The sequence below is a fragment of the Leishmania infantum genome, chromosome 36 (genome assembly GCF_000002875.2).
Source record: "Leishmania infantum JPCM5 genome chromosome 36".
NCBI classification, from domain to species: Eukaryota; Euglenozoa; class Kinetoplastea; order Trypanosomatida; family Trypanosomatidae; genus Leishmania; species Leishmania infantum.
The window spans coordinates 2,196,032-2,223,501 of NC_009420.2; the positions used below are offsets into that span (position 1 = coordinate 2,196,032).

General features: G+C 60.0%; 7 protein-coding genes across 7 annotated transcripts; all 7 read right to left on the minus strand.

Moving 5' to 3' along the window:
* Positions 1–182: 182 nt before the first annotated feature.
* On the minus strand, positions 183–5,495 carry LINJ_36_6010 (conserved hypothetical protein; the record flags this gene model as incomplete). The annotated part of the gene is made up of 1 exon (XM_001469922.1): positions 183–5,495. One exon carries the CDS (start codon positions 5,493–5,495, stop codon positions 183–185), a length of 5,313 nt encoding a protein of 1,770 aa, XP_001469959.1.
* Positions 5,496–6,433: 938 nt separating this feature from the next.
* Positions 6,434–6,949, minus strand: LINJ_36_6020 (conserved hypothetical protein; the record flags this gene model as incomplete). Its single annotated transcript, XM_001469923.1, has 1 exon — positions 6,434–6,949. The coding sequence occupies one exon, from the start codon at positions 6,947–6,949 to the stop codon at positions 6,434–6,436; it is 516 nt and encodes a 171-aa protein (XP_001469960.1).
* A 2,040-nt stretch (positions 6,950–8,989) lies between these two features.
* LINJ_36_6030 (conserved hypothetical protein) lies at positions 8,990–10,384 on the minus strand (the record flags this gene model as incomplete). The annotated part of the gene is made up of 1 exon (XM_001469924.1): positions 8,990–10,384. One exon carries the CDS (start codon positions 10,382–10,384, stop codon positions 8,990–8,992), a length of 1,395 nt encoding a protein of 464 aa, XP_001469961.1.
* An 833-nt stretch (positions 10,385–11,217) lies between these two features.
* Positions 11,218–11,988, minus strand: LINJ_36_6040 (conserved hypothetical protein; the record flags this gene model as incomplete). The annotated part of the gene is made up of 1 exon (XM_001469925.1): positions 11,218–11,988. One exon carries the CDS (start codon positions 11,986–11,988, stop codon positions 11,218–11,220), a length of 771 nt encoding a protein of 256 aa, XP_001469962.1.
* A 760-nt stretch (positions 11,989–12,748) lies between these two features.
* LINJ_36_6050 (conserved hypothetical protein) lies at positions 12,749–18,346 on the minus strand (the record flags this gene model as incomplete). Its single annotated transcript, XM_001469926.1, has 1 exon — positions 12,749–18,346. One exon carries the CDS (start codon positions 18,344–18,346, stop codon positions 12,749–12,751), a length of 5,598 nt encoding a protein of 1,865 aa, XP_001469963.1.
* An 820-nt stretch (positions 18,347–19,166) lies between these two features.
* LINJ_36_6060 (conserved hypothetical protein) lies at positions 19,167–20,504 on the minus strand (the record flags this gene model as incomplete). Its single annotated transcript, XM_003392787.1, has 1 exon — positions 19,167–20,504. The coding sequence occupies one exon, from the start codon at positions 20,502–20,504 to the stop codon at positions 19,167–19,169; it is 1,338 nt and encodes a 445-aa protein (XP_003392835.1).
* Positions 20,505–23,535: 3,031 nt separating this feature from the next.
* LINJ_36_6070 (mkiaa0324 protein-like protein) lies at positions 23,536–25,038 on the minus strand (the record flags this gene model as incomplete). Its single annotated transcript, XM_001469927.1, has 1 exon — positions 23,536–25,038. The coding sequence occupies one exon, from the start codon at positions 25,036–25,038 to the stop codon at positions 23,536–23,538; it is 1,503 nt and encodes a 500-aa protein (XP_001469964.1).
* Between the last annotated feature and the right edge of the window lie 2,432 nt (positions 25,039–27,470).

Below are 27,470 nucleotides of genomic sequence, written 5' to 3' on the forward strand. Positions count from 1 at the left end.
GGGGCTAAGCACGCCAGGCACCGGTACGCTACGCGCGCACACGGGGTAGACACGGCAAAGGAGAAGAGACGACCGAGCCCACGCAGGCGCTAAGGGAATCCGCCATCGACGACGGCGCAGCAGCTAAGAGTTCAACAATGGGGCGACACGCAGCAGCGCTCGATTAAACGCGTGCCCCGGCCTCAAATCAGCTTCTCCCACCTCTCAACGATCAGCGGCAGTTCGTGGGCCACTCGCTGCGCAGCAGATGGGAGGTACAGGCGACCTTCGCATGCCCACTGCGAGAGTGTGAAGAGCAGGTGGAAGAGGTTTTTGTTGGCCGCACTTCCCTTCCCGGTCGAAAGGACGGACGACACCAGGCGGCCCATCTCCTGGTGTTCTGCTGATGTCACCCACCCGGGCCCAGCCAAGACGGACTCGGCCGGCACAGCGCAAGGGCCGCGTAGGGCAGACGATGTGGAGTCTCTGCCACCCGCTGCGCCCCTCTTCGTCCTGCTCTCGGGCGTCGCTGCCACCGTCATCTCTTCCTCGCGTTCTTGCAGCCACGTTCGTAACTCCACCGAGGCGGCCTGTGCCATGCTACGCAGCTGTTTCGAAGCAGCGTCGTAGGCGGCACGGTCGCCGCGCTGCCCATACCCGTTACGCCGCGCCGACATGCACTGAAGAATGAGAACCAAAAATGACTGCAGAATCGATGCCGCCACCTGGGGCGCGGCCGCCTTGGAGGACAACAGCAACATCTCCTGTTCTACAGTAGCGACGGGGAACAGATGCTTGATCTCGTAGTCCATAAGCACCACATCGGCGATGTCGGGGAAAGACTCGTGGAGGCCGAGGCACTGTGCTAGACGCGCCAGGGCTTGACGCGTATCCTCGGCGATGAGACCGAGGCAAGGCGTTGGCCCTGCTGCGGTGATCGCGGCCGCTCCACGCTGCTTCGCGTGCAAGACGCCTCCAGCGGCCAGAAACCGTCGAAGCACCGTTGCCGCTGCCCGCGCGTTCAGCGGGGCACTGTGTGTATCTTCCTCCTCCGCCGCGTACGGCGAAAGCACGGAGTCGGCGCGCCGCGTGGATCGCGAGGCGGTGACCACCGGAGAGGCACGACAGGCTGTCAGCGACGCCCTGTCCGTGAGGGCCACGGTGGGGAGAAGCTGAAGCTGCATCCGCCTGCTGGGACCACCGAGCAAGACCCTCCACGGAATGGAGAGGTGAGACTGCAGCTGCGTCAGCGGCACACCGCCCACCGTCAAGGAGGACACCTCGGAAAAGAAGAGGATCAGCTCCACCAGCCGCCGCACTCGCTGCGTCCGCCGCAGCGGGGCGCGCGGGGTCTGGGCCAGTACCTGCATCCAAATCGTCAGCCGCACACGCAGGAAATTGGGCACGAGCGGGAAGAGGAGCGCGTCGTCCGCTGCCAAGGCAAGGTTGATCTGCTGAATGAGGAGAGCCCGCTCGGCGTTCTCGAGCGGCGCGACGACGCGCAGCAACATGCTCTCCAGCAGACTCGAGAGTCGCTGCACACTGTTCAGGTAGTCGCGAGTGGTGCGACTGCCGGACAGCACGAGACCGGATGGGGTGCCGTCGACAGGAAAGAAATTTCCATCAGGGACGGCGTCGGTTTCCCAGAAAAAAAAATCTAAGTCGGTGAGAGGGCGCAAGACGTGCTGCAGGACGCTCATGGTCACGAGAATGAGGCAGGACGCGTACATGGCCGACGAGCTGCTACTCAAGGGCCCGCCTGTGCCGTCCTTTGCGGACGTCGAGGTCAGCTGCTGCCAGAGCTGCTCGATTGGCCGCAGTGCCGCGTTGCGAAACCGCTCCACATCCCACTGGTGCCCGACGATCCACGCCAAAGACGGGACGGCAACGGCGTCTGGCTCGCAAGCGTGCGCCGTCTCGCCGAGCAGCGAGACAAAGGCAGAAAGGGACGGGAAAAAACGGGCGGCGTCCGCGTCGGCGTCTGCTCGCGGCACCGCGAAGACATCCAGGAACGTGGCTGTGATGCCGTTGCGCTGCAGATACACCTCCATGACGTCCCCCTCAGAGCAGGCAACCACACTTGTCGCGGTCACTTTTCTTCCGCCGCTGTCCCACGTACGACCGGCAGCCTCTGCGGTTGGCAAGCACGACGGATCGACGCCGCTCAGGCGGAGATGCAAGGCCAGCGCGTCCTCGGAGGCGGGGCTGCCGCTCCGCCCCGGATCCGCATCCGTGGACTCGGGGGCGCTCAGTGGGGGTGAGCACTTGGAGAGACTATGCCACAGTTGAAGTAGCTGCCGCATGCGGCGCAGCAGCAGCTCGCTTTGTGCGAAGGACGACGTCCGTCGCCGCAGCGCCACCCGTACTGCACAGCACCACAGCAGGCCTGTCACGCTGTCCACCGCCGCGCGAGCCGCCAAATCGCCATTAACGGAGACAAACGGGATCGGTGCCCGTGCCAAAGCCGCCGCGAAGTGGTCGTCAGAGAAGCTGAGCAGCGTGGCAGCGAGGCATCCTACTGTGGTGGTGGACAGCAACGCGGCCAGGTCGCGGCCGGCTTGACGCGCCACCCAAGTGACAGTGATGTGCGCGACATCGCCGTCTGCGCAGCCAACCTGTCGGAGCGCGGGAAGCTGCGCGAGAAAGCTGTCCATGCCCCAAACCCCAAAGACGAGGTCGGATAAGGGGCCAAGAATGCTGACGCTGCCGTCGGCGTCTTCGGCGCTCTCGATGGCACCGCGCAGAAAGGTGGGGTGCATCGAGCCGACGTAGAAGCAGCGCAGAAAGGCGGGAAGGGGCATGAAGCTGGAGGGGTCGGCCAAGCACGGCGCCGCTCTGGTTGTCAGCAGCTCCCGCGCCGCAGGGCATGTGCTGCCTGACCCCGCTGAAGCAGATGCACGAGGGGGGCCGCGCATCGCCTGCTGCAGGTACGTGGAGACGTGCTTCTTGTAGATGTGCAGTTCGGCGGGGTGCGCTGCGAGGGTTGCGGCGACATACGCGTCCATGGTTTTCACAAAAACAGCTACGGCAGGATGTGCCGCGATGCAGAACGTCGCCTTCCACAGGTCCGGAGTCACAAGGGGTGAGGTCCACTGGTGTGGGTCGAAGTAAAGGGTCGCAGCGACGTCTTTGCAGGTGAGGAAGCGCTGGTAGTTCTCCACCAAGCTCGCATACACTTGAACGTAGTGAAGGCACTGTGCCGCGGTCACGCCTCGCGGCACTGCCGTCACCGCGCCGCCCAGAATGTCCTGCGCGGAGCTCGGGATCGGTGTCACGGCGATCTCTGCGTACCCTGGCGCAAAACGACGCTGGACTGTCTCGCAGAGCACGGCCAGCTCCTTTACGTAACCGCGCACCTCATCGCCACCAGCAACACTGCATCCTCCTCCTGCGGAGGCCACTCGCTGCACGCGCGGGCATGGCAAGGGCAGCTTCAGAGCAAGTTCAAGGAAATCATCCGGGGTCTGGCAACCCCGCAGCACCGATGTGCTCAGCGAACACGTCTTCCTAGCGGGACACGCCTCTTCTGCGCCTTCCCTCAGCGATGCGGGCTGCGTGGAGCGCAGGCGAGCGAGGCTTGCCTGTGGATTGTCGAGCACCCACTGTATACCAACACGGAACACGTTTCCGGCAGGGTCCATGAGCAGCGGGGCAGTGCCATTACCATCACAAGCAGCAGCGGGTCGGTCTTGTCCGTGGTAGTCTGACGTCCCTCGCATTGCTTCACATGGCGCCCCACAGCATCGCAGCAGCACACTCCCCTTCGGCACGTGTCGTGCGGCGAGGCGCTGCCACGTCCGCGTCGTGTACACCTCGACGGCGCTGCGGAGGGGCAGGTACACGACGAGCAACAGGGCAGGCCTGCCAGCGGCGAGCTCCGTCCACCACCACGTAAACTGCGCCGCGCGACAGCCTTTCAGCACCGTAGCCACGATGCCGCTCTGCACATCGGCCACGTAGATGCGGCCGCCACCCTCAATCGCAAGCGCCGCCCATTGCTGCGTGGGGTCCACCTGAAGTGCAGTGCATTTCGCGTCGGCTTGCAAAAGCGTGTGCGTGCGCAGTGCAGCGACTTTTTTGAGGTGCGGCGGGTGTTCCACTGTCTTCGATGTGCCGATGGCTTTGGACCACAGCGAGCGAGCCACACCTGTTACCATGTGCTTGACAGCCGCAACTGTGTTGGATGCCGAGAAGCGCGAGGGCGGAGGTTGTAGGCGAAACGACGAAAAGAGCGGGCTTGTGCCGCCGACAAGAAGCACATCGGAGAAGCCGCGCTGTACTTCAAGGGGAGAGAGCAGCGGCGACGATCCGCCGCCGAAGGGCTCTCTGACGATGTCGACATCGCAAATGGAGAAGGTGGTCGACTCCGCCGTTGCTGACTTGGTGGACGCGGTGCGGCTCTCGAGAGTCGAGTACGAGGCCGGCGACGGCGCCAACACCGAAACACAGTCGACGTGTGCAGCAAACTCGCTGGCAGGTCCGGCGACTGGGAAGGCGGTGGTGGACGTCTCCGGCGACCACTCCAATATGAGATGCGGGCGACAACCATCAAGACGATTGACAGAGACGCGCACAAACACGTCCAGTGCAGCGCGGGAGAGCTCGACTACCTTGCCGCCACTGTGTGCGACAAAGACGCTCACGACGCGCGAGTCCGCTGTGGGAGATGGGGGCGTATCGCTGGCTTTTGCTGAGCGGCCACTACCCCGGTTCGACCCCGCGCCCGCCGACAGTTGCGAGAAGGGAAGAGATGGATTCCACAGCAGCGCGTCGGACCGCTGGCGTACCACAAACTTCACCACCGACTGGTTCACAGCGGTGACCTTTTCGTTCATCGGGCATCCTGCCGCCGGGTCATCGCGGCTTTCGCCTGTGCGGCTGGTGGAGGTTGTGGTGAGTCGATCGCCCCGTCGCTCATCATCGAAGCGATGATGGTACTGAAACTGCGCGACCGCCACGATGGTGCCGCGCAACGCGTTTCCCACGAGGACCGTGCCGTTGGAAGTGCCGATGAAGAAGTGCACATGCACGTGGTGCATGGACGTTGGCGACGCGCCGTCTACGGCGCTCGTCCGCGCAGCGCTGCCCTCTTCTCCCTCGGGAGCGGACGAGAACGCCAAGCCAAGCGGTTCTCGAACGAGGGCAACGGTTTCAATAATCCCCTCATCCTCGGCGACGAGTTGGATGACTCGCGGCACTCGAAAGGCGGACATGAGTGTCGCTGGTACATTCACTGCGGATGCGTGTCTTGCGGAGCTTTCCAAGGACTCCGACAAGCGTCGTTGCAGCACGTCGTTGTGCGTTGACGCAGACGAGCGAGAGACTACGTCGGAAGACGTTGCCGTTGGTTGCAGCAGCTCCAGAAGACACCGGTTCTTTGCCCGCACTATCGTCGCAATCAAATACAGTCCCGGGAGCACCTCCACCACCGACGGCGCTACACGCGACGAGAGGCCACCTTCGCGCGGGGGGACTCTGCCCACGCTGTTCAGCTCGAGAGCGGTCTTGGCGGCCATCCAGTACGCATGACGCTCGTCAAAGGAACGGAGAGCGGAGCGTCGAGCAAAAAAAGAGGAGAGCACCACCACCAACGAAAAACGGCACCAGAGGAGGCGGCGTAGGGAGGTGGGGAAGGGGGAGGGGGCGGACCTGCTCAACAAGGCAAGAAAAGAAGAATCGGATAAGCGAGTACGGTTGCGGCGCTGCTGTGATGTTGCGCGAGGCTGCGAGGCGATGCAGGCGCTCCCCATGGGCCTTGGCAGCAGCTAGAGAACCAACCGTCCGATGCACGAAGGAGATGAGCAGAGCACGGCAGGGGCAGAGAGGAGAGAGAAGAGGAGGAAGGTCGAGAGCACGCGTCACGCGCTAACTTGCGTGAGGGAGGTGCGTTGGTGGATGCAAACATGGCCAGGAGGGTGGGGTAGCGGTTCCGCAGAACGTGGAGAGAAGAGGGCGTTTTCTTTTCGCGTCTCTCGCTTACAGCCGACAACCTTCCTGTGACGGCATGTGTCTTAGTGAGCCACCGCCATGACTCTGCCACGGAAAACGAGAGGCGACGGCGAACGGAAGAGGGCAGCGTCACACTAATTCACAGTATCTCTTAGCGATCGGGCGCGTCGATGCGTGCAGAACGCAGATGCAGAGAAGAGGCGCAAAACGGCGAGGGGTGTGGGAAAGGCCAGAATAAATGAGATGGACACGGCACAAAGATAGGTCGAGGCGCTGGTATCCCCTACGCTAAGCACGTCGTGAGGGTTGCTGGTGGTCCTGGCAGAGAGTTTCTCATCTGTGCAATGGATAATACCAGAGAGGAGGAGGCAGTGCATAGACGATGTCGTACATCTTGCTGGGGGTGTGGATCCGTGCCTCACCACGCGCACTGCCAGAGCGGGGTGGCGGAAAAAAGAGAGAGAAACAGAGAATGGGGGTTGTGAAAGCCGAGTCGGTTACCGCGCTACTTCTTGGGCGGCTCAGCTGCGCTGGCGGCTGCATTCCAATCCTTGGTGTCGTTTGCCTGAGCCGCACCCTCCGCTGTCAGCGGAGAGCTCGTATCCGGGTCCTTCCACATGACGACAGAGTTGAGCACCACATTGTTCGGTACGCACACTACGGCCCTTTCCTCGTTTCGGAGGTAGATGTAGCGCGTGTCCCAGTCTACAACGGTGCCGGAGACGATGTTGGGGCCAACGCCGATCGAGACCTTGTTGCCCGTGCGCAGCGCTCGCTGACCGGAAAGGGCGATGCTAGCGACGAAGTTCGCGCCGAAGTCTTTGCACGCAAAACCGATCGTCGCGCCGGTGACGCCCGCGGCAGCGATAAGGGGCGAGGTGTCGACGCCGAGCGTGCCTAGCACTGTGAAGACAGCCACCCCCTCCACAGCCAAAGCAGTGACGCGGCTGGCGATGCTGCGCTGCCCCGGGTCCTTGATGATACCTGTGCCCTCGTAGAGCGAAGAGAAAAACCGCTTCATGTTCTGCTACTCTGTGCGTCTCCCTCTCTCTATTTCGCTGGAGCTGCTACGGTTTGAAACTGGGGCGCTGCGCCTGTAGGCTGCTGCATACAACAAACGAGGGTCCACGCGGAGGCGGGGGTAGGGGCGCTGAGAACGCCTTGGTAAAGTCGCATATGCACCTGTGGACAGGGGTTGTGAGCCGGAGGCGGGGACACTGCAGAAGCAGTGGAAACAGAGAGAGAGAGCCACAAGCAGTGTTGAGCAGAGGCCGAGTGCTGCAAGGACCCCGTGGGCCGTTCATCCATGGTGAGAGAGAGGAGGAATGAAAAGTCAGGGCACTGCGGGGTGCGGGCCGCCCGTGAGTGACACCGACGGCTGATGTGCACCTCCCAATGCGTTTGAGCCGCACCAAAGAATGGCAGAGGGCAGGAAAAAGAAACCGCAACACCTCTGGCACAAACCTCAAAGGTGGCCCCTTCAAGAGGGGGTCGGGCTCTCACAGAAGCCAGCAAACGCCATCGCCCGTGCGCATTTGGGTGCCTCAGCATATCCGCAGCCCTTCGCCTGACCTCGTTCCACAGCCTCGTTCGGCTGTATGCCTACGCGCACAAACGAACGTGCACCATTGTGGCGCGCACGCTTGGCACAAGGTGTGACTTGCGCAGCGCTCTTTGCGCGCGCATTCCTGTGTAACGAGTCCCTCGAACGTTTCGCGGCCTGTCTTTCGGTTAAATATTACACAAACTCTCTCTCCCTGACACCGTCGCCTTCGCATCACTCGCGCGCACACTCACACAATCGCGAGCAGATGCAGACCCGGACGGAGAGAGGGAGGGAGAATCAGTTAAGGCTCACCCCCTTCCCTGGATCCGTTAGGAACTACGCAGAGGGCGGATGGAGCCGGGACGCGTAACAGAACAAGAAGTACGCACACACACGCGCGCGAAAAAAAAAACACGAGCCGACGAAGGAACGCTGCATCACGGGCAACGAGAACACGGACATCAACGTTCGCAGAGCTGAGCTACTTTGTCTTGGCCACCACTGTCAGCAGCGACGAAGAAGAAGTGGCGCTGGTGAGCGGTCCCCGGGGCGTGGGCACAAAACGCCACTGCACTTACGCCTCGCGCAGTTCACTGGATACCGGGCACACGCCGCAGCAGAGGAGAGGCGGTGCAGGATCGGCTGCACAGCTCAGCACGCTGTAGCTCTGGTGGCGGTGAGAGAGAGAACGCTCTCTACAGACCAGTGCTGGCCGCACCTGCCGGCTTGGCAGTCTGCTTGTTCACGATGGCCGTCTTGGACTTTCCGTAGTCATCGCGACGGCGGCCGCTGGACCTAAGAAACTGTTGGTACTGCGCGGAGTTGGTATCGTAGATCATGATGACGGCCGGAGAGGGGAGGGGGGATAGGGTGGAGTGCAGATAGAGCCTGCCGAAAACAAATTGAGATCTGCTGACGATTGAAATAATGTGGGCGTGTGCGTGGGAGAAAAAAATGGGAGACTGTAAAACGACTGTAGAGCTCCTGAACGGATTTATTCAAATGATCGGCGGCGTTTGTGCGTGTGTGTGCGTTGGCGCGCTCCAAGGACAGCCCATCGAAAGCGTGGGAAGAGATGAGATGGTTGAGGTTCACAACGAAGATGGGGTAACATCTGGGCATGAAACACCGGAGGAGGTGCCACGTCCTGCACGTGCACGAACGTCGACATGCGTCCAAAAGAAAAAAAAACGCTGAAAGACGGCAGACAGGCAAAAACATATCTATGCCCACATTCCTGGCATGCGATAGGGGAAGAGAAAGGGGAGAAGGGGAAGGGGCGCACGATGGGAAACCGTTGTGCCGGAGCGTGCTCGCGCGGTGCCGTTGGCCGGTATTCTTTTCGTTTGACGTGTTCTCATATTCTTTTCTTGCTTAATCGACTTACTAGATTGCTAAACAGACACAGGCGCACACACGAACGCCAACGCACACTGACCGGCAGAGGCATACAGAGCCGGGAAGGTGCATGGGGGCGTGCGACGGGCAGCAGAAGAGCATGGGTGGCGACTCGATTCAGTTGGCGTTTCCCTCGTCCGAGGTTTCCACGTTCGCAGACTTCTTCGAAGCCATGCCGTTGAGCTCCTCGGCAGCTGACCTTTTGTGACCTGCGTGCGTCGTGGCTGATAGAGCAGGTGCCGTTACCGCCGCAGCCCACCGCGGTACCGCTGGGCTCCGGCACACCTTGATCGCCGTCAGAAGATACCCGGCCGCTGTGCTCATGTTCACGGTGGGGTGGGTGCGCTTCGGCAGCACTTGGTGATGGCGGTACCACGTTTCGGATATTTGAAGGTTCACACAGTTGTCGCGCAGCGCGAGAAAGATGCCGGTGAGGTCTTCAGGGAACGGGCTGTAGACGACAATGTGGCCACCAAACGCCAGGAAGGGGAGCAGGTCCGCCACGGCGCGTTGCGGCGATTCGTCGTCGCAGATGACAAGGGAGTCCGCCGGACTCTCGAGCAGGAGCTGCCGCGCCTCGAGCCCCTTCACCCACTGCGTCGAACTAGCACAGGTGTCTTGACGCCTCAGCCCCTTCCCTGCGGCAGCGCCGGCGGCGTTCTTCTCAGCCGCCTCAGCGGTGCCCCTCGCCGACTCCTTGTCCGGTTCTTCCAAACCTTCAAGAAATCCAGGGTTGCGGGGCACCGCCTTCCACCGTTCCTTGACGAGGGGGAGCTTAAGCACCTTGATGGCAGTCATCGGGTTCGGCTGCGCGTTCTTGTCTAGGATCTGGAAGATGCGGCCCTCGTCCGACATGCGCGTGAGTAGGCTTGCCGGCAGCACACCGTTCGTCTTCTCGTACAGAATAACACGGCTGTTGTGATGCACGTCGCTATGATGCAGAATCAGAGCCACCGTGTCGGCGCGCAGTCGAAGGCACCGCGCCTCTTCAGACGTGTTGTCCGAAGGGTTGATGGTGGGGACGTGGAGCTCCGCCAGATTGTCGACGGTTACGCGCTCGACCTTGAAGAGGGTGCCGTACTTCTTTTGCTTCTTTTTGAGGTACTTCTCCTGCGCAAAGTTAGTTTTGGTGCGGTAGCTGGCACTCTTTTCCACTAGTGTTTGGAGGAGCTGGTCGAGGCCTTTCTCGCGACGAATCGCCGCTACCTCGTCGTTGGAGAGCTGCTGATTCGTGTTGTCATCCACTAAGTCGCGATTGTCTTTCACCTCCTCGCCATCCCCGACCTCGGTGATGTCCAGATCCGGATACTCATCGCTCTCCATGAACTTCTTTCGAGCGTGGTCGAGGTGGCATACGCCACCGTAGCGCATGCCAATCAGCGTCGTGGCGAGTGCTGCACCAGATCGCCCGAGGCGCACCGTTACATCCTTTTTGACCTGCACAATCTTGTTCGACCCTCCGCCGCTGATGAAGACGTAGTCGTCCTCCTGGATGAGATCCGAAGAACTCATTTGACCTCACAGCTTCTGATCCGGGTTTGCCGAAAGATGCGTATCTGTATGGGCCGAGAAGGGAAGGGGGAGCGGTTGGGACACCGCAGACACGAACTCCTTCACGTGTGCGTGCACCAGCGATGGCGGTGCGCTCGTCGACCGTCCTTTCGCTTCCAGCTGCAGCGCCTCGTCTTTGCTTTTCGTTGTTTGGTCGGGTGCTCGAAAGCATGAGTAGAGAGAAGGAGTGTGTGTGTGGTGTGTGTGGCTGAGAGTGCGGGGGAGCAGTCATGGCACAGCGTCGCATACGCGCGTGTAACGGAGACGCGCGCCTGTCGTCGACACGAGAGTGCTAGACAGGCAAAGCAAAAGGCAAAGAAGGAGGCCTCGCCAACGCGGAGACCATTCCTGCTTCTGCCCCCTCCCCTTTCCAGCAAGCCACGCTTTCACAGAGGCCCACTGCACACTGCGGTGCAAGCAGCGAGGGAGTCTGGTAAGGAGGCAGAACAGCTGTGCATAAGTGCCTCAACACAAGTGAATGACTCATTTTTTTTTTTGGCCCATGACCCGAGCTCGCTAACGTCTCTTGGCCGGTCAAAAACATCCCGGGAAAGCTTGTGCCTTGCCCATCTAGCACACCAGCGCGGCAGTCCTTTGGCACGCCTAGTTGGGCGACATGGTAACGAGAGAAGCCCGTCCACCTTTTGTTGTCTTTCGGTACGACGCACACGCCTATTCACACGCAGAGGCAGCGGGCGCCAGGCTCACAAGCGCCAAGGGACGAGTGAGTTCGCAAAGACAACGCGAGTCACGCTCTTCCTCCCCGCCTCCCCGCCCCTCACCTTGCACTGGAGCTATGACGTGCGTGCTGCGACGGTAGCCGTACTTGGTTTACATCGATCTGCAGCGCGCTCGAGTTGGCGTCGCAGCGTCGTTTCCTCACTCACAGTGGCTGTCATCTGCACCCGGATAGACTGAAAAGATCGAATGGCGGCGTCCACGATTGCCTTGGTGGAGTTTGCCGTGGCGTCGTGCGCCTCTGCGGTCGTGCTCTCAGCGAGGGAGCTCGCGCGTAGATAGGCTGACACACCATCTACCCAACGCACATGGGACACCCTAGCGAGGAAGTGCTCTCTATACGCCACAGCGTCGCGACAAACCGGGTTGTCCAGCAGTAGCAGCCTGTCAGGGCTCTGCTGAGGACTCCCCAAGTCTGTGTCAGTGCCGTCCAAAGGCACGTGTCGCTGCAACACCAGTTCAGCGAGGCAAGGGAGCGACACGAGTGGTTGAAGGGAGCCCACCGAGGCAAGCTTGTTGCCCTCCAGCATGCATCGCTCCAGCGCCGCGCATGTGACGAGCGCGCTGATATCGTGAAGGCAGTTCTCGGCTGCGTTGATGAATGTGAGCTGCGGCGCGACGCTTTCCAGCCCTGACAACGAGCTTAGCCTGTTTCCCGATATGTCTACGACGCGCAGCCCGCCGCAGCGGACAAAGGCATTGGCGTCGATCGCCTGATAGCCTTTGCGCCGTAAGGGCACGTGAAAGATGAGTTGGGGTTCGTACTGCTGCGAGGAGGTGAGACAGTCATCTTCAGTGAGCCTGTGCTCGGCATCCTTGTGCAGCATCGCGACACTCCACCGCAACGAAACCTTTTCGGTTGTGGGTCCGCTGGTCAACTGAGTGAAGGGAACCCTATAGAGCCGTGAAGAGGCCAGTTGGTGTGTCGCTGCAGTGGCAGCCAAGCGGAAGCCAAAGCACAGAGAAATGACACTGCCTTCGAGCAACGTGGCATAATGTGAGACGGAGAGAGTGACAGGAGTTGCGGCAACGTGCAGGATGCCGATGTCGCAGTCAGTGGAGCGTCGCCCGAGAAGGAAAGACGTGCGTGGATGAGAGTTGCTGGCTCTTTCTGTCTTCTGTTTCGCTGCCGTCTTCGTCCTCCACAGCCGTGTGCAGGCGACTATGTGACACCAAGACCGGGTGTGCTACGACAGAGAGTGACATTGAGGAGTGATTGTGCTCTAGAACACGCACAAACACGAGACCAAAGCAGCTGCGTGCCTGCGTGCGTTCAGCGACACTGCGCGGTGTGCAATTCTGCTTACCTGTTACTTGGGCACCTCGACTTGAGAAATTACGTCTGTGTGATGGACGAAAGGCGTCCTTTTTTTTCGTTTTTGTTTTTTGTGAACAACAAAAGGCGGATGACACATAGACAACAAAATCTGTCCGCCCTCCTCTCGCAGCACTTCGCCGATGGACTTAAGCACCCGCTTGCCTGATCCTCTGTCTGCGCACCCGCCCACGTGGACGCCGATACAGAAACACAAACACACGCACACACACAGGATTCGCTGCGCGCCTTGAAAGTAGGCGCGGTCACTACTAGCAGCGATGCAGCAGAGCCTCCTGCTTCACCTTGCGTTGGGCAGACCAAAAATCCTTGACACGCCGCCTGCTCCTCACCTTCCGCAGGCGAGACGCACGCAGCTGAGTCGGCAGCTCGACCTCGAACGCGTCACACAGCTCCTCCGTCATGGCCTGGAAGTGCTTATGTCCCCGTGCGCCGTCTCGGCTGTCGAGAATATGGAGCACCAACGCACCCACGCTACTACTGTAGCCCATCTCCAAGTCGAGGATTAGCCGACCCACCTGATACTGCTGAAGCGGTGTCAGCGACGCCGCCATCTTCTCCAGCCGTTGAAAGCACAGAACAAGAAGTCGCTCCGGCACCTGCGACACGGTCAGGCTGGCAACGGCCTGCAGCACGCTAAGCAGCTGAGGCACGTCCAGCTTCACCTCGGTGCTGGCCTGGCGCTCGAGAGCCTGAAGCGCTGCCGTCACGACGATCTCGTCATTGATGTTAAAGTGCGCGTGGCACTGCACGAGACGCACGATGGCACTGCGACGGCACTGATCAAGCATAGGTAGCATGCGAGTGTCGATGGCGTCCAACACGGGCTCCACGATTGCCTCGCTGCTGACCTGCAGCGCAGCGGTGAGGACAAGTTCCAGGTCATCGGACGGAAGCAGCGGGATATCGGTTTGAATAGGTGCGAAGACGACGGCCTCGAAGCGGCGCAGCACGGTCGTGTCCATGGCGATGGCCTTGAGGAGAACGCAGCGGCTGTGTGCGTCGGCGCGCTCGTAGCACAACGCTAGCGTTCTTTCGAAGGTAGCGTTCTCGTCTGCGGCAGCAACGGCCGGAGTGAAGGCGCCGGATGGACTTGGCTGCGACGCCGGCAGCATCAGATCCCACGCCTTCAGGCGGCCGATGCTCTGCACCAGTCGCGCAAACTCGCTCGGGTTCAGATCACTGCTGCGGCTCAGGAGCATCCGGCATACATGCCGGCTTGCTGTCTCTTCCGTCGCTGACAGGGACGAGGTGGTGGCCGTGGCCAGCTCTGCGACGGCGGCTAGCCAGTGCTGTACGCCGTCAAACACGCTCAGCACCAGCTCAGTGACCCGTAGGAGAGGGAACGGCTGATATCCTCGTGCAGCTGCCTCCGCGCACTTCGTCGCAATGCGCAGGAGTGCCTCCAAGGCGGAAACGATATCGCTGTCCGAGGTCATCACGACCGCCTCGTGCAGACTGGCGAGCTGTGCCTTGGTGAAGACGGACTCGAGAATGATGCCCACGGTGGATGGCAGGAGGACGCGGTGCTCAGCGAGCAGATGCACCAGCGCTGCCAGCTCGCGCCACTGGAGCGGTGTCGTCGCCAGAATGTTGGGCAGGAGCTGCTGCTCGACCTTCGCCACAACACCCTGCTCCCGCATCTGGTGAAGAGAGGTCGGATATGATATGAGAAAAATCCGCAGCTCCTCGACAGTGAAGATGTGCTCAAGAGAGAGAAGGCGGTCGCAGCAGGCGCGAATGAGCTCACGACGCTGGTGCTGCTCTGCCTCCCCAACGATGTGTGTCGTCGACGTCAACGCCCAGAGCAAGTCGTCGATGACCGAAGCGCTGCTCTCTCCAGTCGCTGGCTTCCTTTCGGATGGCAGCTCCGCCAGGCTGCCGCGATCGGTGCGGAAGCAGAGGTACCCCTGCAGTATCATCATGAGCAAGCTCTTGTCTGACTCACTGGTGTCCTCGGCCACCGCCGATACCCGATCCAGCAAGCGCCGCAGCAGCGGCAGAGGCACATCTTCATGACGCGCTGCCAGCGCAGAGAGCACGCGTGCGACCCAGGCGATGGTCATGTGCGGCAGGTGGGCCGCAACAATAGCCTCGCTGATCTGCATCGGCAGCCTCTTCGCAATCGTGACGTAGTCGTTGAGATCGACGCTGGCATGCATGTCTGTTGTGGAAAGTAACGTCAGCACCTCAGCGGCCCCGGCAGGGTACTGTGCGACCAGCAGCAGCAGCTCCCGCTGGCTGAAGTCGCTCAGCTGCGGCTGCAGCTGCTGCACCACAAACGCAGACACGCGAGGGAAAAAGACGGAGAGCCTCCGCATATGGGCGAGGCCGAGCTGCTTCAACTCGACCGCCCCAAGATATGGAATGAGGCGGAGGAGGCAAGCCTCTAACTTGGCGTGGGCTGCTACGTGACTCTCAAAGTCATCCTTTTCGTTCGAGTTGTCGTCCTCGTCGTCTGGCTCCAGGCTGAATTGCGGCGCAACGCCCTGCGGCTCCATTGACAGACTTCTCGCGCAGTCGAGTAGGGTCAAAGTCGGTTCGTTCGATGCCCAGGCGCTCGCATCACCGCGGTGGATGTAGGCCGAAAGTAATCTCAGCTGTGCCACATGGAGGTGTGGCAACGCAAGGGTGAGGTGGTTTAAGAAGCTGGCGATCGACTTCGAAACCGCGGCGCTTCGCTCCTGGCTGTCCTCGATTTGCCCCATGGCGAGGCGACGCTGCAAGGTGGAGAAGGCAATGAAGCCGATGTGGAGGTCCTCGCTCAAGACTGGCACCGTGCGACGCCTCTTGACGGCCATCAGAAACGCGAAAACGACGTGGTGAAAGATGCGGATGTCACAGCTGGCCAGAAGAGTCCTCAAGAAGGCAGGAAACAGCGCGGGGAGCTCGATGGAGGAGTCCATGCGAACGGAGCAGACAAAGTGCGCGGCGAGAGGAGGCACGCTGAGCAGCCCCGAGCACTCGTGCTCGTCGTCTGCGGCGGCGATGGAGCCGCCATTCATGGCGTGCGCAGCCCACATGAGGGTTTGTGTGCTCACCTTCGCGTTCCCGTCTGCGGCCCCCGCCGGGGCCGATGTACACCAGCCCGATGATACTCTGTCCTCCGCTATGATCGACGTCCGCTCTGCCATGCGGCGAGCAATAGGAAGCATGACGCGATACGGCTGCCTGCATCCCACGTACAGCATAAGGCTCAATACTTCTTCCACGTCCTCGTCCGTCACGGGGCTCGTGAAAGCGGCGTCGAAGGCGATGTCTGCATCGTCAGCGTCCACCTTTTGCTCATCTGGTGCATCGTCCCCGTCCTCGAAGTCGTCCTCGTTGCTCTTGCCAGCAGCCGGTGCGCCATCATCTTCTGCAGTGAACTGCGCTTCTTTTGCTCTATTCTCCACATCATTTGTCCCGCCTGGATGTGGGGGCGCTGTCGCCTCGCTGACACTGTCCGCCACAAGCGCACTGTCTTTGCTAGTCTTCTCGGTAGCCGCCAGACGATTCAGGTAGTTCTCAAACCACACCCGCACCATCTCGCGACGGGCGGCGCTGGCGGTAGCGTTACCACCATCGAGGGCCCCAATCGCGAGCACGTAGCGCACGGTACGAAGGAGCATTGTGGTGTGCACTTTCAGCGCATTCGCACGCCGCAGTGTGCGCCCTGCCGTCCCACGGATGGGCAGGGTACGCTGGCGGAAGACAAGCGCCGTGTGCTCCGCCGTCGCCACCTTGAACTCGGTCGCTAAAGGGGCAACGAAGCGCACAAAGGCAAAAAAGTTGTAGAGGGACCCCTCCCCGGTGAGGCGAATCATGTGCATCACCAAACGCCGCTTCGTCTCGTCCGTCGTCAAAAGCCGCACGGTCTTGGCCAGCACCGGAAGCGACTCTATCTTGATTCGCTGATGGGTCCGGGCCCTCACGATGGGGAGCACAAACACGCTGAGAAGCACATTCTCGTCCATGGCATCGTCGGCTGAGAGGTATTCGTGAGTGAGACGGCCATCCACGTAGGCGCTCAGCGCGCTCATTGCCGCGACGCTGATCATCGTGTAGTTCCCTTTACTCCGGGTCGATTCGGTGAGGCTTTTTTCGGTACACCCTTTCCAGTCAATCGAGCAGGCGAGCGCTCTGGTCATCTGGAGTATCTCGGCTCGTACCTCTGGTGCCGCCTCTGCAGAATGGCTGCCAGAATCCACAGACTGCTGGCGCTTCGCTAAAAAATAGAAGATAGCACACAAGTCGAGTGAGAGTGGCACCTTCGCGGATGGAGATTTCTCCGCACTTTGCACAGCAACGCTGCTTGCTCTGCCCTCCCCCGCTGTCGTCTGCATCTTGGTGAGCACCTCCGGCACCACGGCCAGGCTGCAGAAGAGGAGTGGTCGACACAGCGTCCACGGCAGCTGCAACCCGACACTCAGTAGCAGCGACAGCGCCACATGAGGGGCCAGTTTTGGCTCTGGCAAGTCGTCGGTGCCGTCGTCACGCTGAAAGCAATTACACAGCATCTGGTAAATCCGTTCACGGTACTGGGACGTGCGTCTCGTGTAGCAGAGCACCTCCGCGAGAACATCGAATTCCATGGCGGCCGAGAACTTCAAAATGTAATCCGGCACCGAGCTTAACCGGCATAGATTCCGACTTCGCACGGCGGACATGATAGCCGGCAAGCAGCGCCTCTCCTCAGCTGTGAAGGTGGAAGGATGACGCAGGACGCACAGCAGGTACTCCATCAGGTTCACCCGACACGTTGGCGGTGCGGCATGTGCGTGCAAAATGATACGTGCGAAGTCCGCCAGACATATACTACTTGTCAGCCCTACGGGAGACACAGAGAACGACGCCGCAGCGGCTGACATGGCCGCGTTTTCGTCGACACCACGTGGCGACCCAGATTCTGGGGTGAACTCAGCATTGAGGCACGCGTCTGCGGACGCTGCCGCGATGGCAGCCGACTTCCGTTCTTGGCGAGCCGCGCTCAAGGCGGGCGTGATCAGCGTATCGAGGCGCTTTGCGACCGTTGCCATGAGAAAGCGATCAGGGGCGGCGAGAAGCTGCTGGCACCGCACTGGATCGAAAAGAAGAAGCGTCGTGAGAAGGGCCTCAATCGCGGTGCTCTCCAGCATGCTCGGCTGCGCTTCCGCTGTTGACGTGCAAAACAGATTCACCTGGTGCACAAGCGCGAACCAAAGTGCCGGCGGAGGCGAGAGAGACGTTACAGTTTCGTGTGACAGCTTCAGCGGGTTGTCGTGGGTCACACGGTGTAAGCCGTAAGCGGCAGAGAGGAGAATCAAGAACGGCTGAATCTCCAGCTGCTCACTACTCGCCGATCGCGCAGTCAAGAGAGAGATGCAGCGACACAAACCTCTGACAAACTCACTTGACGACGCTTCCGCAGAGCAATTCACGCTCCCTTCGTTTCTTTGGCGATCAAGCACATCGCACAAGAAGGTCAGAACAATCAAGCACTGACCACAGGAGAAGCTTCCGACGCTCTCCTGAACCCACCGCAGCACACTGGAATTCATGTCAGCAATCTCCTCCGCCGCCTCAATTGCCTGTGCCAAAGCAAGCCCCTCCCTGTCTTGATGGAAGGCACACCACCGAATTATGGCGTTAAAGCCACGCCGCTTGATTTCATTCTGCTTCGCATACGACACTGACGCGGCGCCGTTGCTCTTCTTGGAGACCGTCGGCACTGGATCGCGGAGCTCCCGTTCGATTGCGCTGGGCTTGAGGGTCTGCTGCGCGTCGGCCCGAAACAAGGATGAGCATTGACGCAACGGAGGCGAGGAGAGCAGTATCAATGGCAGCCTCGATGCACCAGCAAGCAGGTGCGCAGTCGCGAGAAAGGCCATTATCATAGGAAGGTCTCAACCAAAGGAGATACGTATGACTGGGGAGGGGGTGCGCAAAGCAGGCAGCTGCGTCCGTGCCCGTGGCTTGTCAGGCAACCCCAATGCACGCTGTCGCTGTGCACTTACCGAGAGAAGGGCCGGTGAGGAAGGTGGTCAAAGTCCAGCGATGCCACACCACGGGCAGAGAGGAAAAGCAGCGTAGATAGGGAGGCGACAGAAAAGGGAGGCGAGGGGGGGGAAGAGAGGAGGAGGGCGGGGGCGCTAGCGAGTACACAGAGAGAGAGAGCAGGGGGGCACCGGGTCCTGTGGTGCGGAGGAGCAGAGTGGGTGAAGGAGGAGTGCCTACACACTGCCTTTTGACGTTCCCGTTTCTTTTTTTGTCTTGCGTCTTCACTACGTCGCGGCGACTCCCCAACGCCCACCCCACCCACAGAACGAGGCGCACCGACGGCAAAATTCTTTGACACGCGTCGACTTGTCCGTGTGCTCATTGTCTTTTCGCCTCGCGCCTCGCCTCCGCTTTCCATGAGCATCACCGTGTGCGTGAGGGACGGCAAGCACGGAAGGAGCGATTGTGAAGACAAAGCGATGCCGCCTGCCGATGTAGATGATTGAGGAGGGGAGAGGGAAGGGGGGGAGATGAGGTAAAGGCGTGGGGGACGGGGCCCCGCAATGCCATCCGTGAACGTCACGCGTCCGTGACTCTTCCGCCGCACCCCCTCCCCACACATCCTCGCAGGGACAGACAGACACGCACAGAGACAGCGAGATAAGACTCCAATCACACACACACGGGACACTGCCATCAAGGACGTCAAACCTACAGCTGAGCAATGGCCTCCATTACACCCTTCACAGAGCCGTTTGCTCGATCCAGCTGCACACGGACGAGCCGCAGTTGCTCCTCGCTCAGACCCTGCAGGTCTGTCACGCTTTCGATTGTAGTCTCTGTTACGTGAACCAGCAACGCTGCGTCCACCTCGTCGGCCTCGCGCTTCCGCTTGCCGCGCACTGCCTTGCCCTTTGCTTTTGTCGCCTTCCCCTCCCACGTGGCAGATGGTGGCTCAGCGCGTACCTCTGCTTCGCACAGCATCGTCGCCGTGAGGCCGGAGGCAGGAATGCGCAAAAGGCGGGAGAGCAGAGCCGCAGCGTCCAGTGCATCGTCGAAGCGGCTCTCCTCGCGCATCGCGACGAGAAGCGACCAGGCATTGCGACTTTTCGCTTGCTTTCCGCCCAGCAACGCTCGCACCTGCTCGTAGGCGCTCATTATGCGCTCGTTCAGCTGCCGCTCCACCGTGCGTTGCTGGTCTCGCTTCTCTGTATGCGCCGCATCTCTGCGCATCTGGGAAAGCAAGGCGCGTAGCATCGGTGCCGAGAGCGAGGCACGCAATTCGGCTGAAAGTTGCTGAAGAAGTTGGTCATCGCTGACTTCGCAGGCGGTGCTCTTCTCGCCGGTGCCGTTATCGAAGGGGGGGCCAAGCTTGCCTGTGGCGCCATCGGAAGATTTCGACCCCGGCACAACGTCGCCGGCACCATTGCCGCCAGGGGACGACGTCGAAACGCCCTCTATCAAATCCACGTACGCGGCATAGGCCGTGTGGCGGTTCACGAGCTCTAGCCAGGCGCGTTGGGCAGCCGCGGTGCCTTTGCGCTGAAGAGCCTGTTGCAAGTGCACCGCTGCTTCTTCCACAGAGATCACGTGACTCGCTGTGAGGTAAAGGCGCCCACGGAGCCTTCCGCCACACGGGGTTGCCTTGCCCCGTACAGGCGATACGGTCTGATGTAGGATAGAGAGAGAACGCGGCCCTGTTGCGCCACTGTGAGCCTCATCATTGCCATGGGCAAGGGGAGGCGCGGAGCCGTGCCACGCCGGTAGCGTCCAGCGGACATGCACCAACTCTGAAAACGCCATTGCCACCCGCGCGACATCATCCACTGTGCAGGTGAAGTGGCCGTAGCGCGTCACCGCGTCAAGCCAGCGGTCATCAATGGCGACGCTGTGTATCGGTGACGCGTGACCCGCCGACAATCCTTCGTGCTCAGGTGTTGGGGACACCGCTTTCCCGCTAAGCCGGCTCGCATCGGCGGAGGAGACGCCTACGCCGCCGTAATGAATCGCGCCGAGCTGAGCCTTCTCGATCAGGCTTACAAGGTACATGCTGTGCAACAGCTGTGCCAGGCGCGCGTTCCAGTTGCCGCGATGAGTCGCTCTGGAGGCCGCCGCCGCGGTATCTGATGCCTCCTCCGAGACCTCGATAGGAGGCGACTCTGAGATTGGCGCCGAGCCCACCAAGGTGCGCACATATTCGGACACAACAGCCCCGGCACGCCGCGGCGCGAACGCGGCAGAGAAGGACGACATATGAGGAAATGCGCGGCGCACAAAACTATTCCACGTGCTTCGCAAGCGCTGACAAACCGGGGCCGAACTTCCAAGGCACGTTTAACTGCCACCAGAGGCGACGTTATGTGCGATGTAAACAGGAGTGAGGTGATCCGTCGCGTATCTTTTCTTGTTGGCGTTGAGCTAAGGGTGGCCACGCAGATGCGCTCCTCCATCTCCAGTCGGGATGAGGGGAGAGAGAGTAGGAGCACAGTGAGAGCGTACACGAATACGCGCGCACAGGGGCCGATTTATGTGAAGAGGGCGTGCCTATCTATGTACCCCTTTCGATGAAGTCGTCTGTGGCGGAAGGGTGTGTCTGTGTCTGCTCCATGCCCGGTAACAGCGTATGGAGCATGTGCACGGATTCCGAGACACCCCAACCAAAGAAAAACACACGCAGAGAGAAGACAAGGACAAGCCCGAGAACGGTGGCGTGTAAGCGCGAAGGCAGTTGTGAGAAAAGCGCAGAGGAGGAGGGGGGGTGGGCAGAGGTGCGCGGGAGTCAAAAGGGTACGCGAAAAGCGTGAGTGTGCGAGCCGCACCGAACACATGGGAAAGTCTCGCGACGCCCTTGGCCATGTGCACCAACTACGCGTGCTGGTAGTGGTGCAACAAAGAGGAAAGGAGGGCGCAGATACGAGGCATCGAGCACTTTTCCAAAATAAACAACGGCAACACGGGTGCGACGACTGCGGTGCGCGCCACTACTGTGTCGGCTCTGCTGCAAGCCAACTCGCAGCCCATTCATTATCCTTCTCACTCGCGCGCGAGCACACAAGCAAAAAAAAAACGAGTAGACTGCAAGAAGAGGCTCGTGATGTCCCTGACCACAACGACGCTCAAGGATAAAAGCCACAACAGAGAGAGAGAGACACTCTGGAGTGTGGAGGGGGGAGGGAAAACGTAAAATGTGGGTGCGAGCGAGGGCTTCCCGCCACTCATGAACACTACTACGAAACACGACGACGTACTTTAGAGACATGAGGAGAACGGTGAGAACACAAAGAAAAGAGTACCCACGCAGACAAAAGGAAGAAAAAACGGCCCTCACACAGACGCTTGCGAGTACACGCAAGCCCCGCCGCATGTCGCCTCAGCACTCCCTGCGGCTGAGAAGAATCGGTCTTGGAGGGGGGAAGAGCGGCGGGGTACCTGTGGACAGCGCTTTTTCGTTTTCTTGTCTGTGTGTGTGCGTGCGCGTGTGTGTGTGTGTGTGTTAGCTCGAGTGGGAAGCACAAGTAGAAAAGGGAAAAAAAAGAAAAACGAAGACGAGGGGCACTGAATTTGTGCGCGTGCACACACAGATCTATTCGAGATAGGTACGCGCGGCCCGCTTTCGGCAATGCGCGCGCATGTCCCCTTGTGTGTTGGACGAGCGAGGGGAAGAGGGGATGAGAGGCAAGAAACTCACACGAATAGGCAGCGGAACGACTTGCGCACGATGCCCAGTCACTGATGTCACCTCATCGCCCCACGCCTACCCCGCGCACGACTTCTGTGCATCCCACTTGCTTTGTCAGTCTCTACGCGTGTACGTGCACGTGCGCATGTAAGCACGTCTCGCACTTGGACGCGGCGCAGGCCAGTAATCTATGAAGCCACATAATCCCACAGGGCGATATGTGCCCCTTTATTCGAGACACAGAGAAAAAACAGGCGCACGCTCTCACGGAGACAAAGCACTTGCCATTAGAAGCCGTGTGCTGCTGTGTGGGAGTATCTTGCACGTGGAAGCGTCACAGGAGCGACCCTGGCAGTGCGCGTGTTCCCTACGAGGGGGAGGGGGGGCCTTCAGGGGAGTAGCGAAGACGCGAGGGTGTCTTTCGTCGGCCTCACCAGTGCATGCGAGCAAAGATTCAAAGAAGAACGGCGTGGCCGCAGGATGCGCAATGTGCCGTCCGTGCTCGGGCAAAGCCCGCCAACTCCCCTTCAGGGAGAGCCCAGCAGGGAAAAAAAAAAATTCGGCCCGCTCTTGGCCCTTCGGGGTGTGGCGCAAAGCAACGGTAAGAGGGTCGACGGAGAAGAGCACGTAAGAGGGCCGTGCGCCCGCGCTCACCTGGTGCGATCTATCTATAGCAAGCACGGAAAAAAAAAAACATGTCGACTTCGGGGGAAAAAGAGAGAGACTACCTCACAAAGACACATAAAAGGCCCAATAATACAATCGACAAGAGAGGACGGAGAAGACAGACAGACAGAGGTACAGAGAAATCGCCTCCCCTCATCGACATTGTCCAGCACCACCACCAAGGAAACGAGCAGACACCGTACTCACCCGAGCGTGTTCCTCGCAGAGCTCTCTCTCTCCCGCAAGCACGTCCGTGATTTTTTTTTATTACTCCACGAACAGCCAGACGAAGCAAAAGAAAAAAGCATGCGGCCCTCTATGCGTCAGCGAACCTTGAAAGGAGAGAGGAGGGGGAGCGTGGACGTCCGGCCACCCAACCAGACGCACCCAGAAGAGCCCCGCTATAACACGCACGACATCGTCCACTGAGGACAGACGCGCAGCACAACCACCCCCTTCCTTCTACTGGACATGGAACACGAGAAGTGCAGCGAGGGAAGGGTGAGGGGGTTAGACAGGTGGCGCAAAATGCATAGTTCGCCATGAGCGCGATACCTATCATGCAGCACCGAGACACCGGGGGACAGGCACCGTCACCTGGCTGAAAGAGGAGTAAAACAAGAGGTTCGAGCAAGAAGACATAAAAAAGCGCCACAGCAAGACATAGACTTCAAAGAAAGAGGACGTTATGAGGGGTGCGCGAACATGCCCCCCACCACACGACACAAAGTTGCCTCACTTCTTCATCGCCTCTGCCACGGCAGCAATACGGGCCTTTGCGCTGCGCTTGTCATCCTTCACGGAGGTGCGCGTCCAGGCCTTGGCGACATGAGCCATCCGCGTCGAGCTCGGAATGTCACGCAGCAGGGGAAGCAACGCTGCGTAGGTGGCTCCAAAGGGGTTGCTGCTATAATACGGAGGCACCTTGATGTCCCTCTGCTTGATCGTCAAGGATTCCGAGGTCTTGGGTGCCGCCGGCGCTGGCGATGGGCCCGGCGAACCGTGCTTGGGGTTCTGGCGCTTGCGCGCCGACGTCCTCACGGCAGGCGGATTAACCTTCGACTTCAACCCCGTCCGCTCCTCGAGAAGTTCCGTCGCGCGCGCGATGCGGCGATTCAGGCCGTTGAGGGAGTGCGTCTCTGTCCACAACGCCTTGATCTGGCGAGTGCCCAGGATCTTGGGATGGTTTGGAATGAGCCCGGTCATGCGCATGTGACGGTAAAACTTGATGTAGGGGTTCGCGCGGCGACGGGCTGCGCTAGCCCTCCTCTTAGTGGGAGTGTGCCGCGGCCTTGGCTTTGCCACGGCTGCGATGCTCGTCTTTCGAGTCCGCCGCTTCGAGGCGGTGGCCTTGCGAGCCGCGTGCATCGTGCGCGCCTTCGGCTTGCTTGCAGCCACCGGCTTCGGTGCCGACCGTTTGGCAGCGAGGTGGCGCGCAAGACGCACTTTCACAGAAGCTGGTCGCTTGGGCACCTGACGCACGGCGCGCATCCTCCGCGCCCTTTTCAGCCTTTGCGCCACGGCGCTTCGGGAGGGTCGAGCCGCCCGTGCCCTTTTCGCCCCTGTCGCTGTGACACGCGGCTTCCTCGACTTTGCTGTCTTGCGGCTGCTTCCAGCTGCCGAGCTCTTTGCAATCTTGCGGGTGCCGCGCTTAGAGCGGCGCCTGGTGATCTTGTTGCTCATCTTCCTGGAAAACCCCTTCCCGCGTTTCCGGTCCTTCTGCAGCAACCGCACAGCCATCTCGACACGCTTCGGCACAGAAAGTGAGCGCTGCCGACCTGTCATGACCCACATGCGAAGCACTCGCTTGAGGTTCGCCCTTGTGGAGGGGAACTTGGTGCGCCGCATCACCTCCGTCTGGAAAGCGGCGAAGGGCGTTATGGCTTTCTTGCCTTTCTGCTGGCGCTGCTTCAAGTGAATCGCCTTGCGCTTCGGAGCCGTGGCGCGCGCCAGCTTTGACCTTGACGGTGCTGCCTTCCACTTACGCGCAGGCTTTGCAGTCTTCTGCAGTTCTTTGGTGATTTCCTTGCCTTTCCTGCGGTAAATTCGCAGTGCCGCGGCAACACGGGGTGCAGAGAAGCGGATGCCATACTGCGGTGCCGTCCTGTGCCACAGGACGGCAGCCGTCTGCATTTTTCGCGCCTGCTCCGTGTTTCTGAGGGGCGAGTGAACGGCCTTGTAGAAGCTAGCAAATGGTGGCCGCTTGCTCACCAAAGCCCGCATCGATCTCGAGAACATCGTGCGTTGTGGCTTGGTTGTTCCACAGTTGCTGGTGGTTGGCTTCCGCTTTTCTTTGAAGTTTTTTTGGTGTACGGGTGCGCGTGCGCGTTCGTGGTAGTCCGCAAATGGAGGACCTCGAAGAAAGGTCTGCTCGTGGGAGCGGGAAGGCGGGGCACGCCGAAGAAGAGGTGAAAAAGGAAGCAGACGGTGCGTTGTGGAACGGCCAGGAGAGAGCGCGCAGCGCAGGGAGAGGCAGAGAGTGGTCGGCAAACGCAGGAAGTAGGATGAGGGAAGGACGATTGGGGCCCGAGGACGGCAGTGAAGAGAAAGCGGGCGGCGAGACATGGCGATCAAATACCAATCTACCTCGACTCTTTCGCGGACAGGTACCACAACAGATGCTGCTTTCGCACTGACTGCAAGCCGGGTACGATGTAAAACGCGACCAAGTGCGAAAAGGATGCACCGACTGCCAGCACATGAAAGCGGCTAGGAGAAGGAGGGGGACTGCGGCGTCCAACATGTGATGTGTGTGTGTCTCGCTCTTGGAGCGTCAGCCACCGAGTCGTTCAGAGCGTTCCATGCACCCCTTTCGTTTGGCAGCTACTACTCTTGTTCGGGTTCCCTCCGCAAAGTGGGATGCTCGCGTTCGCCTTTCCTTCGCTTCCGAAACAACACGGAGAAGGTGGCCGTGCGTGAAGACATGCGACAAAAACGCCGTGCAACTTTAGTCCACAGATACACCCTCTGATGCACAGCGACGCACGCGCAGAAAGAGAGGGGCGAAAAGAAGTATGCGTGCAAGTTGGCATGTGTGTCATTTCCGCAGGTTTGCCTAACGCGTCCTCGTACGGCTGTCGGTGTGTACGTTTTCGCTTTTCCCCCTTTTTTCCTACGTGCGTGTCGGTGTGGTTGTTTGCGCGCAGAAGCGCACGGTGCTGGCGCCAGCGTACTTCAGCCTCCCTTTCACAGGATAAAGAGAGCAATGCGAGGAAAAGCAGAAAGAGGGACAGAACTCATCACCGATGCGATGAGCCTCTTCCCTCATTCCCATCTCTCTCTCTCGCCCGCCCGCCCGCTCTTGTGCCCGGTACAAGTTTCCATCCGCAGACACAGATGCAGGTGAAAACAGCAACCGAACAGCACGGTGCACGCCACGATCGACGGTTAAAAGGGGGAGGGGGAATGAGGGGATTGGAGGGGGCCGGGGATGGGGCGCAGACAAAAAGCGAAAAAAAAAGAAGAGCCGTACGGGATGAGGCGATGGAGGTGAAAACCGAAGGCGGCTAGAAAGAACAGGGGTGCGTAAGCCACATCTTCTTTGTCCTCACTCCGCCCTCGGTCGTTGTCGCTTCGCGCGTCTGTCTCCCTCTCTTCTCCACACCTTGCGCGCCGGATCGCCTTGGAGTCACCCAAGGTGGGAGAGGAGGTAGAGGGTGACGGGATGTGTGAGTAATGTGAGGAGTTCGAGCAGCGAAAGGGAGAGGAGCGACGGCGAGTCCGCCACCGTTCCCTCTACACCCGCACAGAGGAAGAAGTGAAAGCGTAAGAAAAACGAAAAGCTAGGGTGTGTGTGTGGGTGTATGTGTATAAAACGCAACCGCTCCAGACGAAATCGCAAACACGTACGAGCGAAAAAAAAAGATGTGTGAAGCGTGAAAGTGAAGCAAGGCGGAGAGGTAAGAGCGCTGATGGCACACTGACCAGGGTCCTCGTCGATGACCTCCCTGCCTTTGCGGTTTAAGCACTCGTGCCCGTCGCTAGAGAAGCGGGTAGGAGGCCGTATGAACGCGTGCGTCCGGCAGAGCCCCCCCCCCCACACACACACGAAAAAAAAAGAAAGAAAAAGAAGGCAACGGCTGCGAGCACAGCCACCACCGCATAGACGTGTAGGGGACGTTTAACAGTGAGCCAGTCCCCCCGACCCAAGCGCAAATGTCGTGTCTGCAGCACGGTCGCCATGCACCGACAAACAAGTATATATATATATATAGATATCTACGCAGGTATGTATTTATGTACGTATCTATGTACATCTACCAGGATACCTCTCAAAAGGGGCCACATAAGGAATCAGAGGAAGAGAGAGAGAGAACGGCGGCGCAGAGGCGGAGGGTTGAGGGTGAGAGACAACAACGGGAAGAACACGTCTGGCGTCTAGTCGCGGAAGGAATACAACCGAAGAGCCACCGACGCAGAGAAAAGCTGAGAGAGAGGGTGAGGGGGGTGGGTGGGTGGAACACAGAGAGTGTACAGAGAGACGGAGGGGGAGGGGGAGAACGATAAACAACAAAAGGCAAAACAAAGACAGCGCCAACCGGATCTGGACAGAAAGACAAAGAGCGAGAGACAGAGGAGGAGGAGGGGGGGAGTGCGAGAGATACATACATGGATGGAATAGACGCTGTGATGAGGGTGCGGCGAAGGGGGTGAGGGGATGGGGACATGGG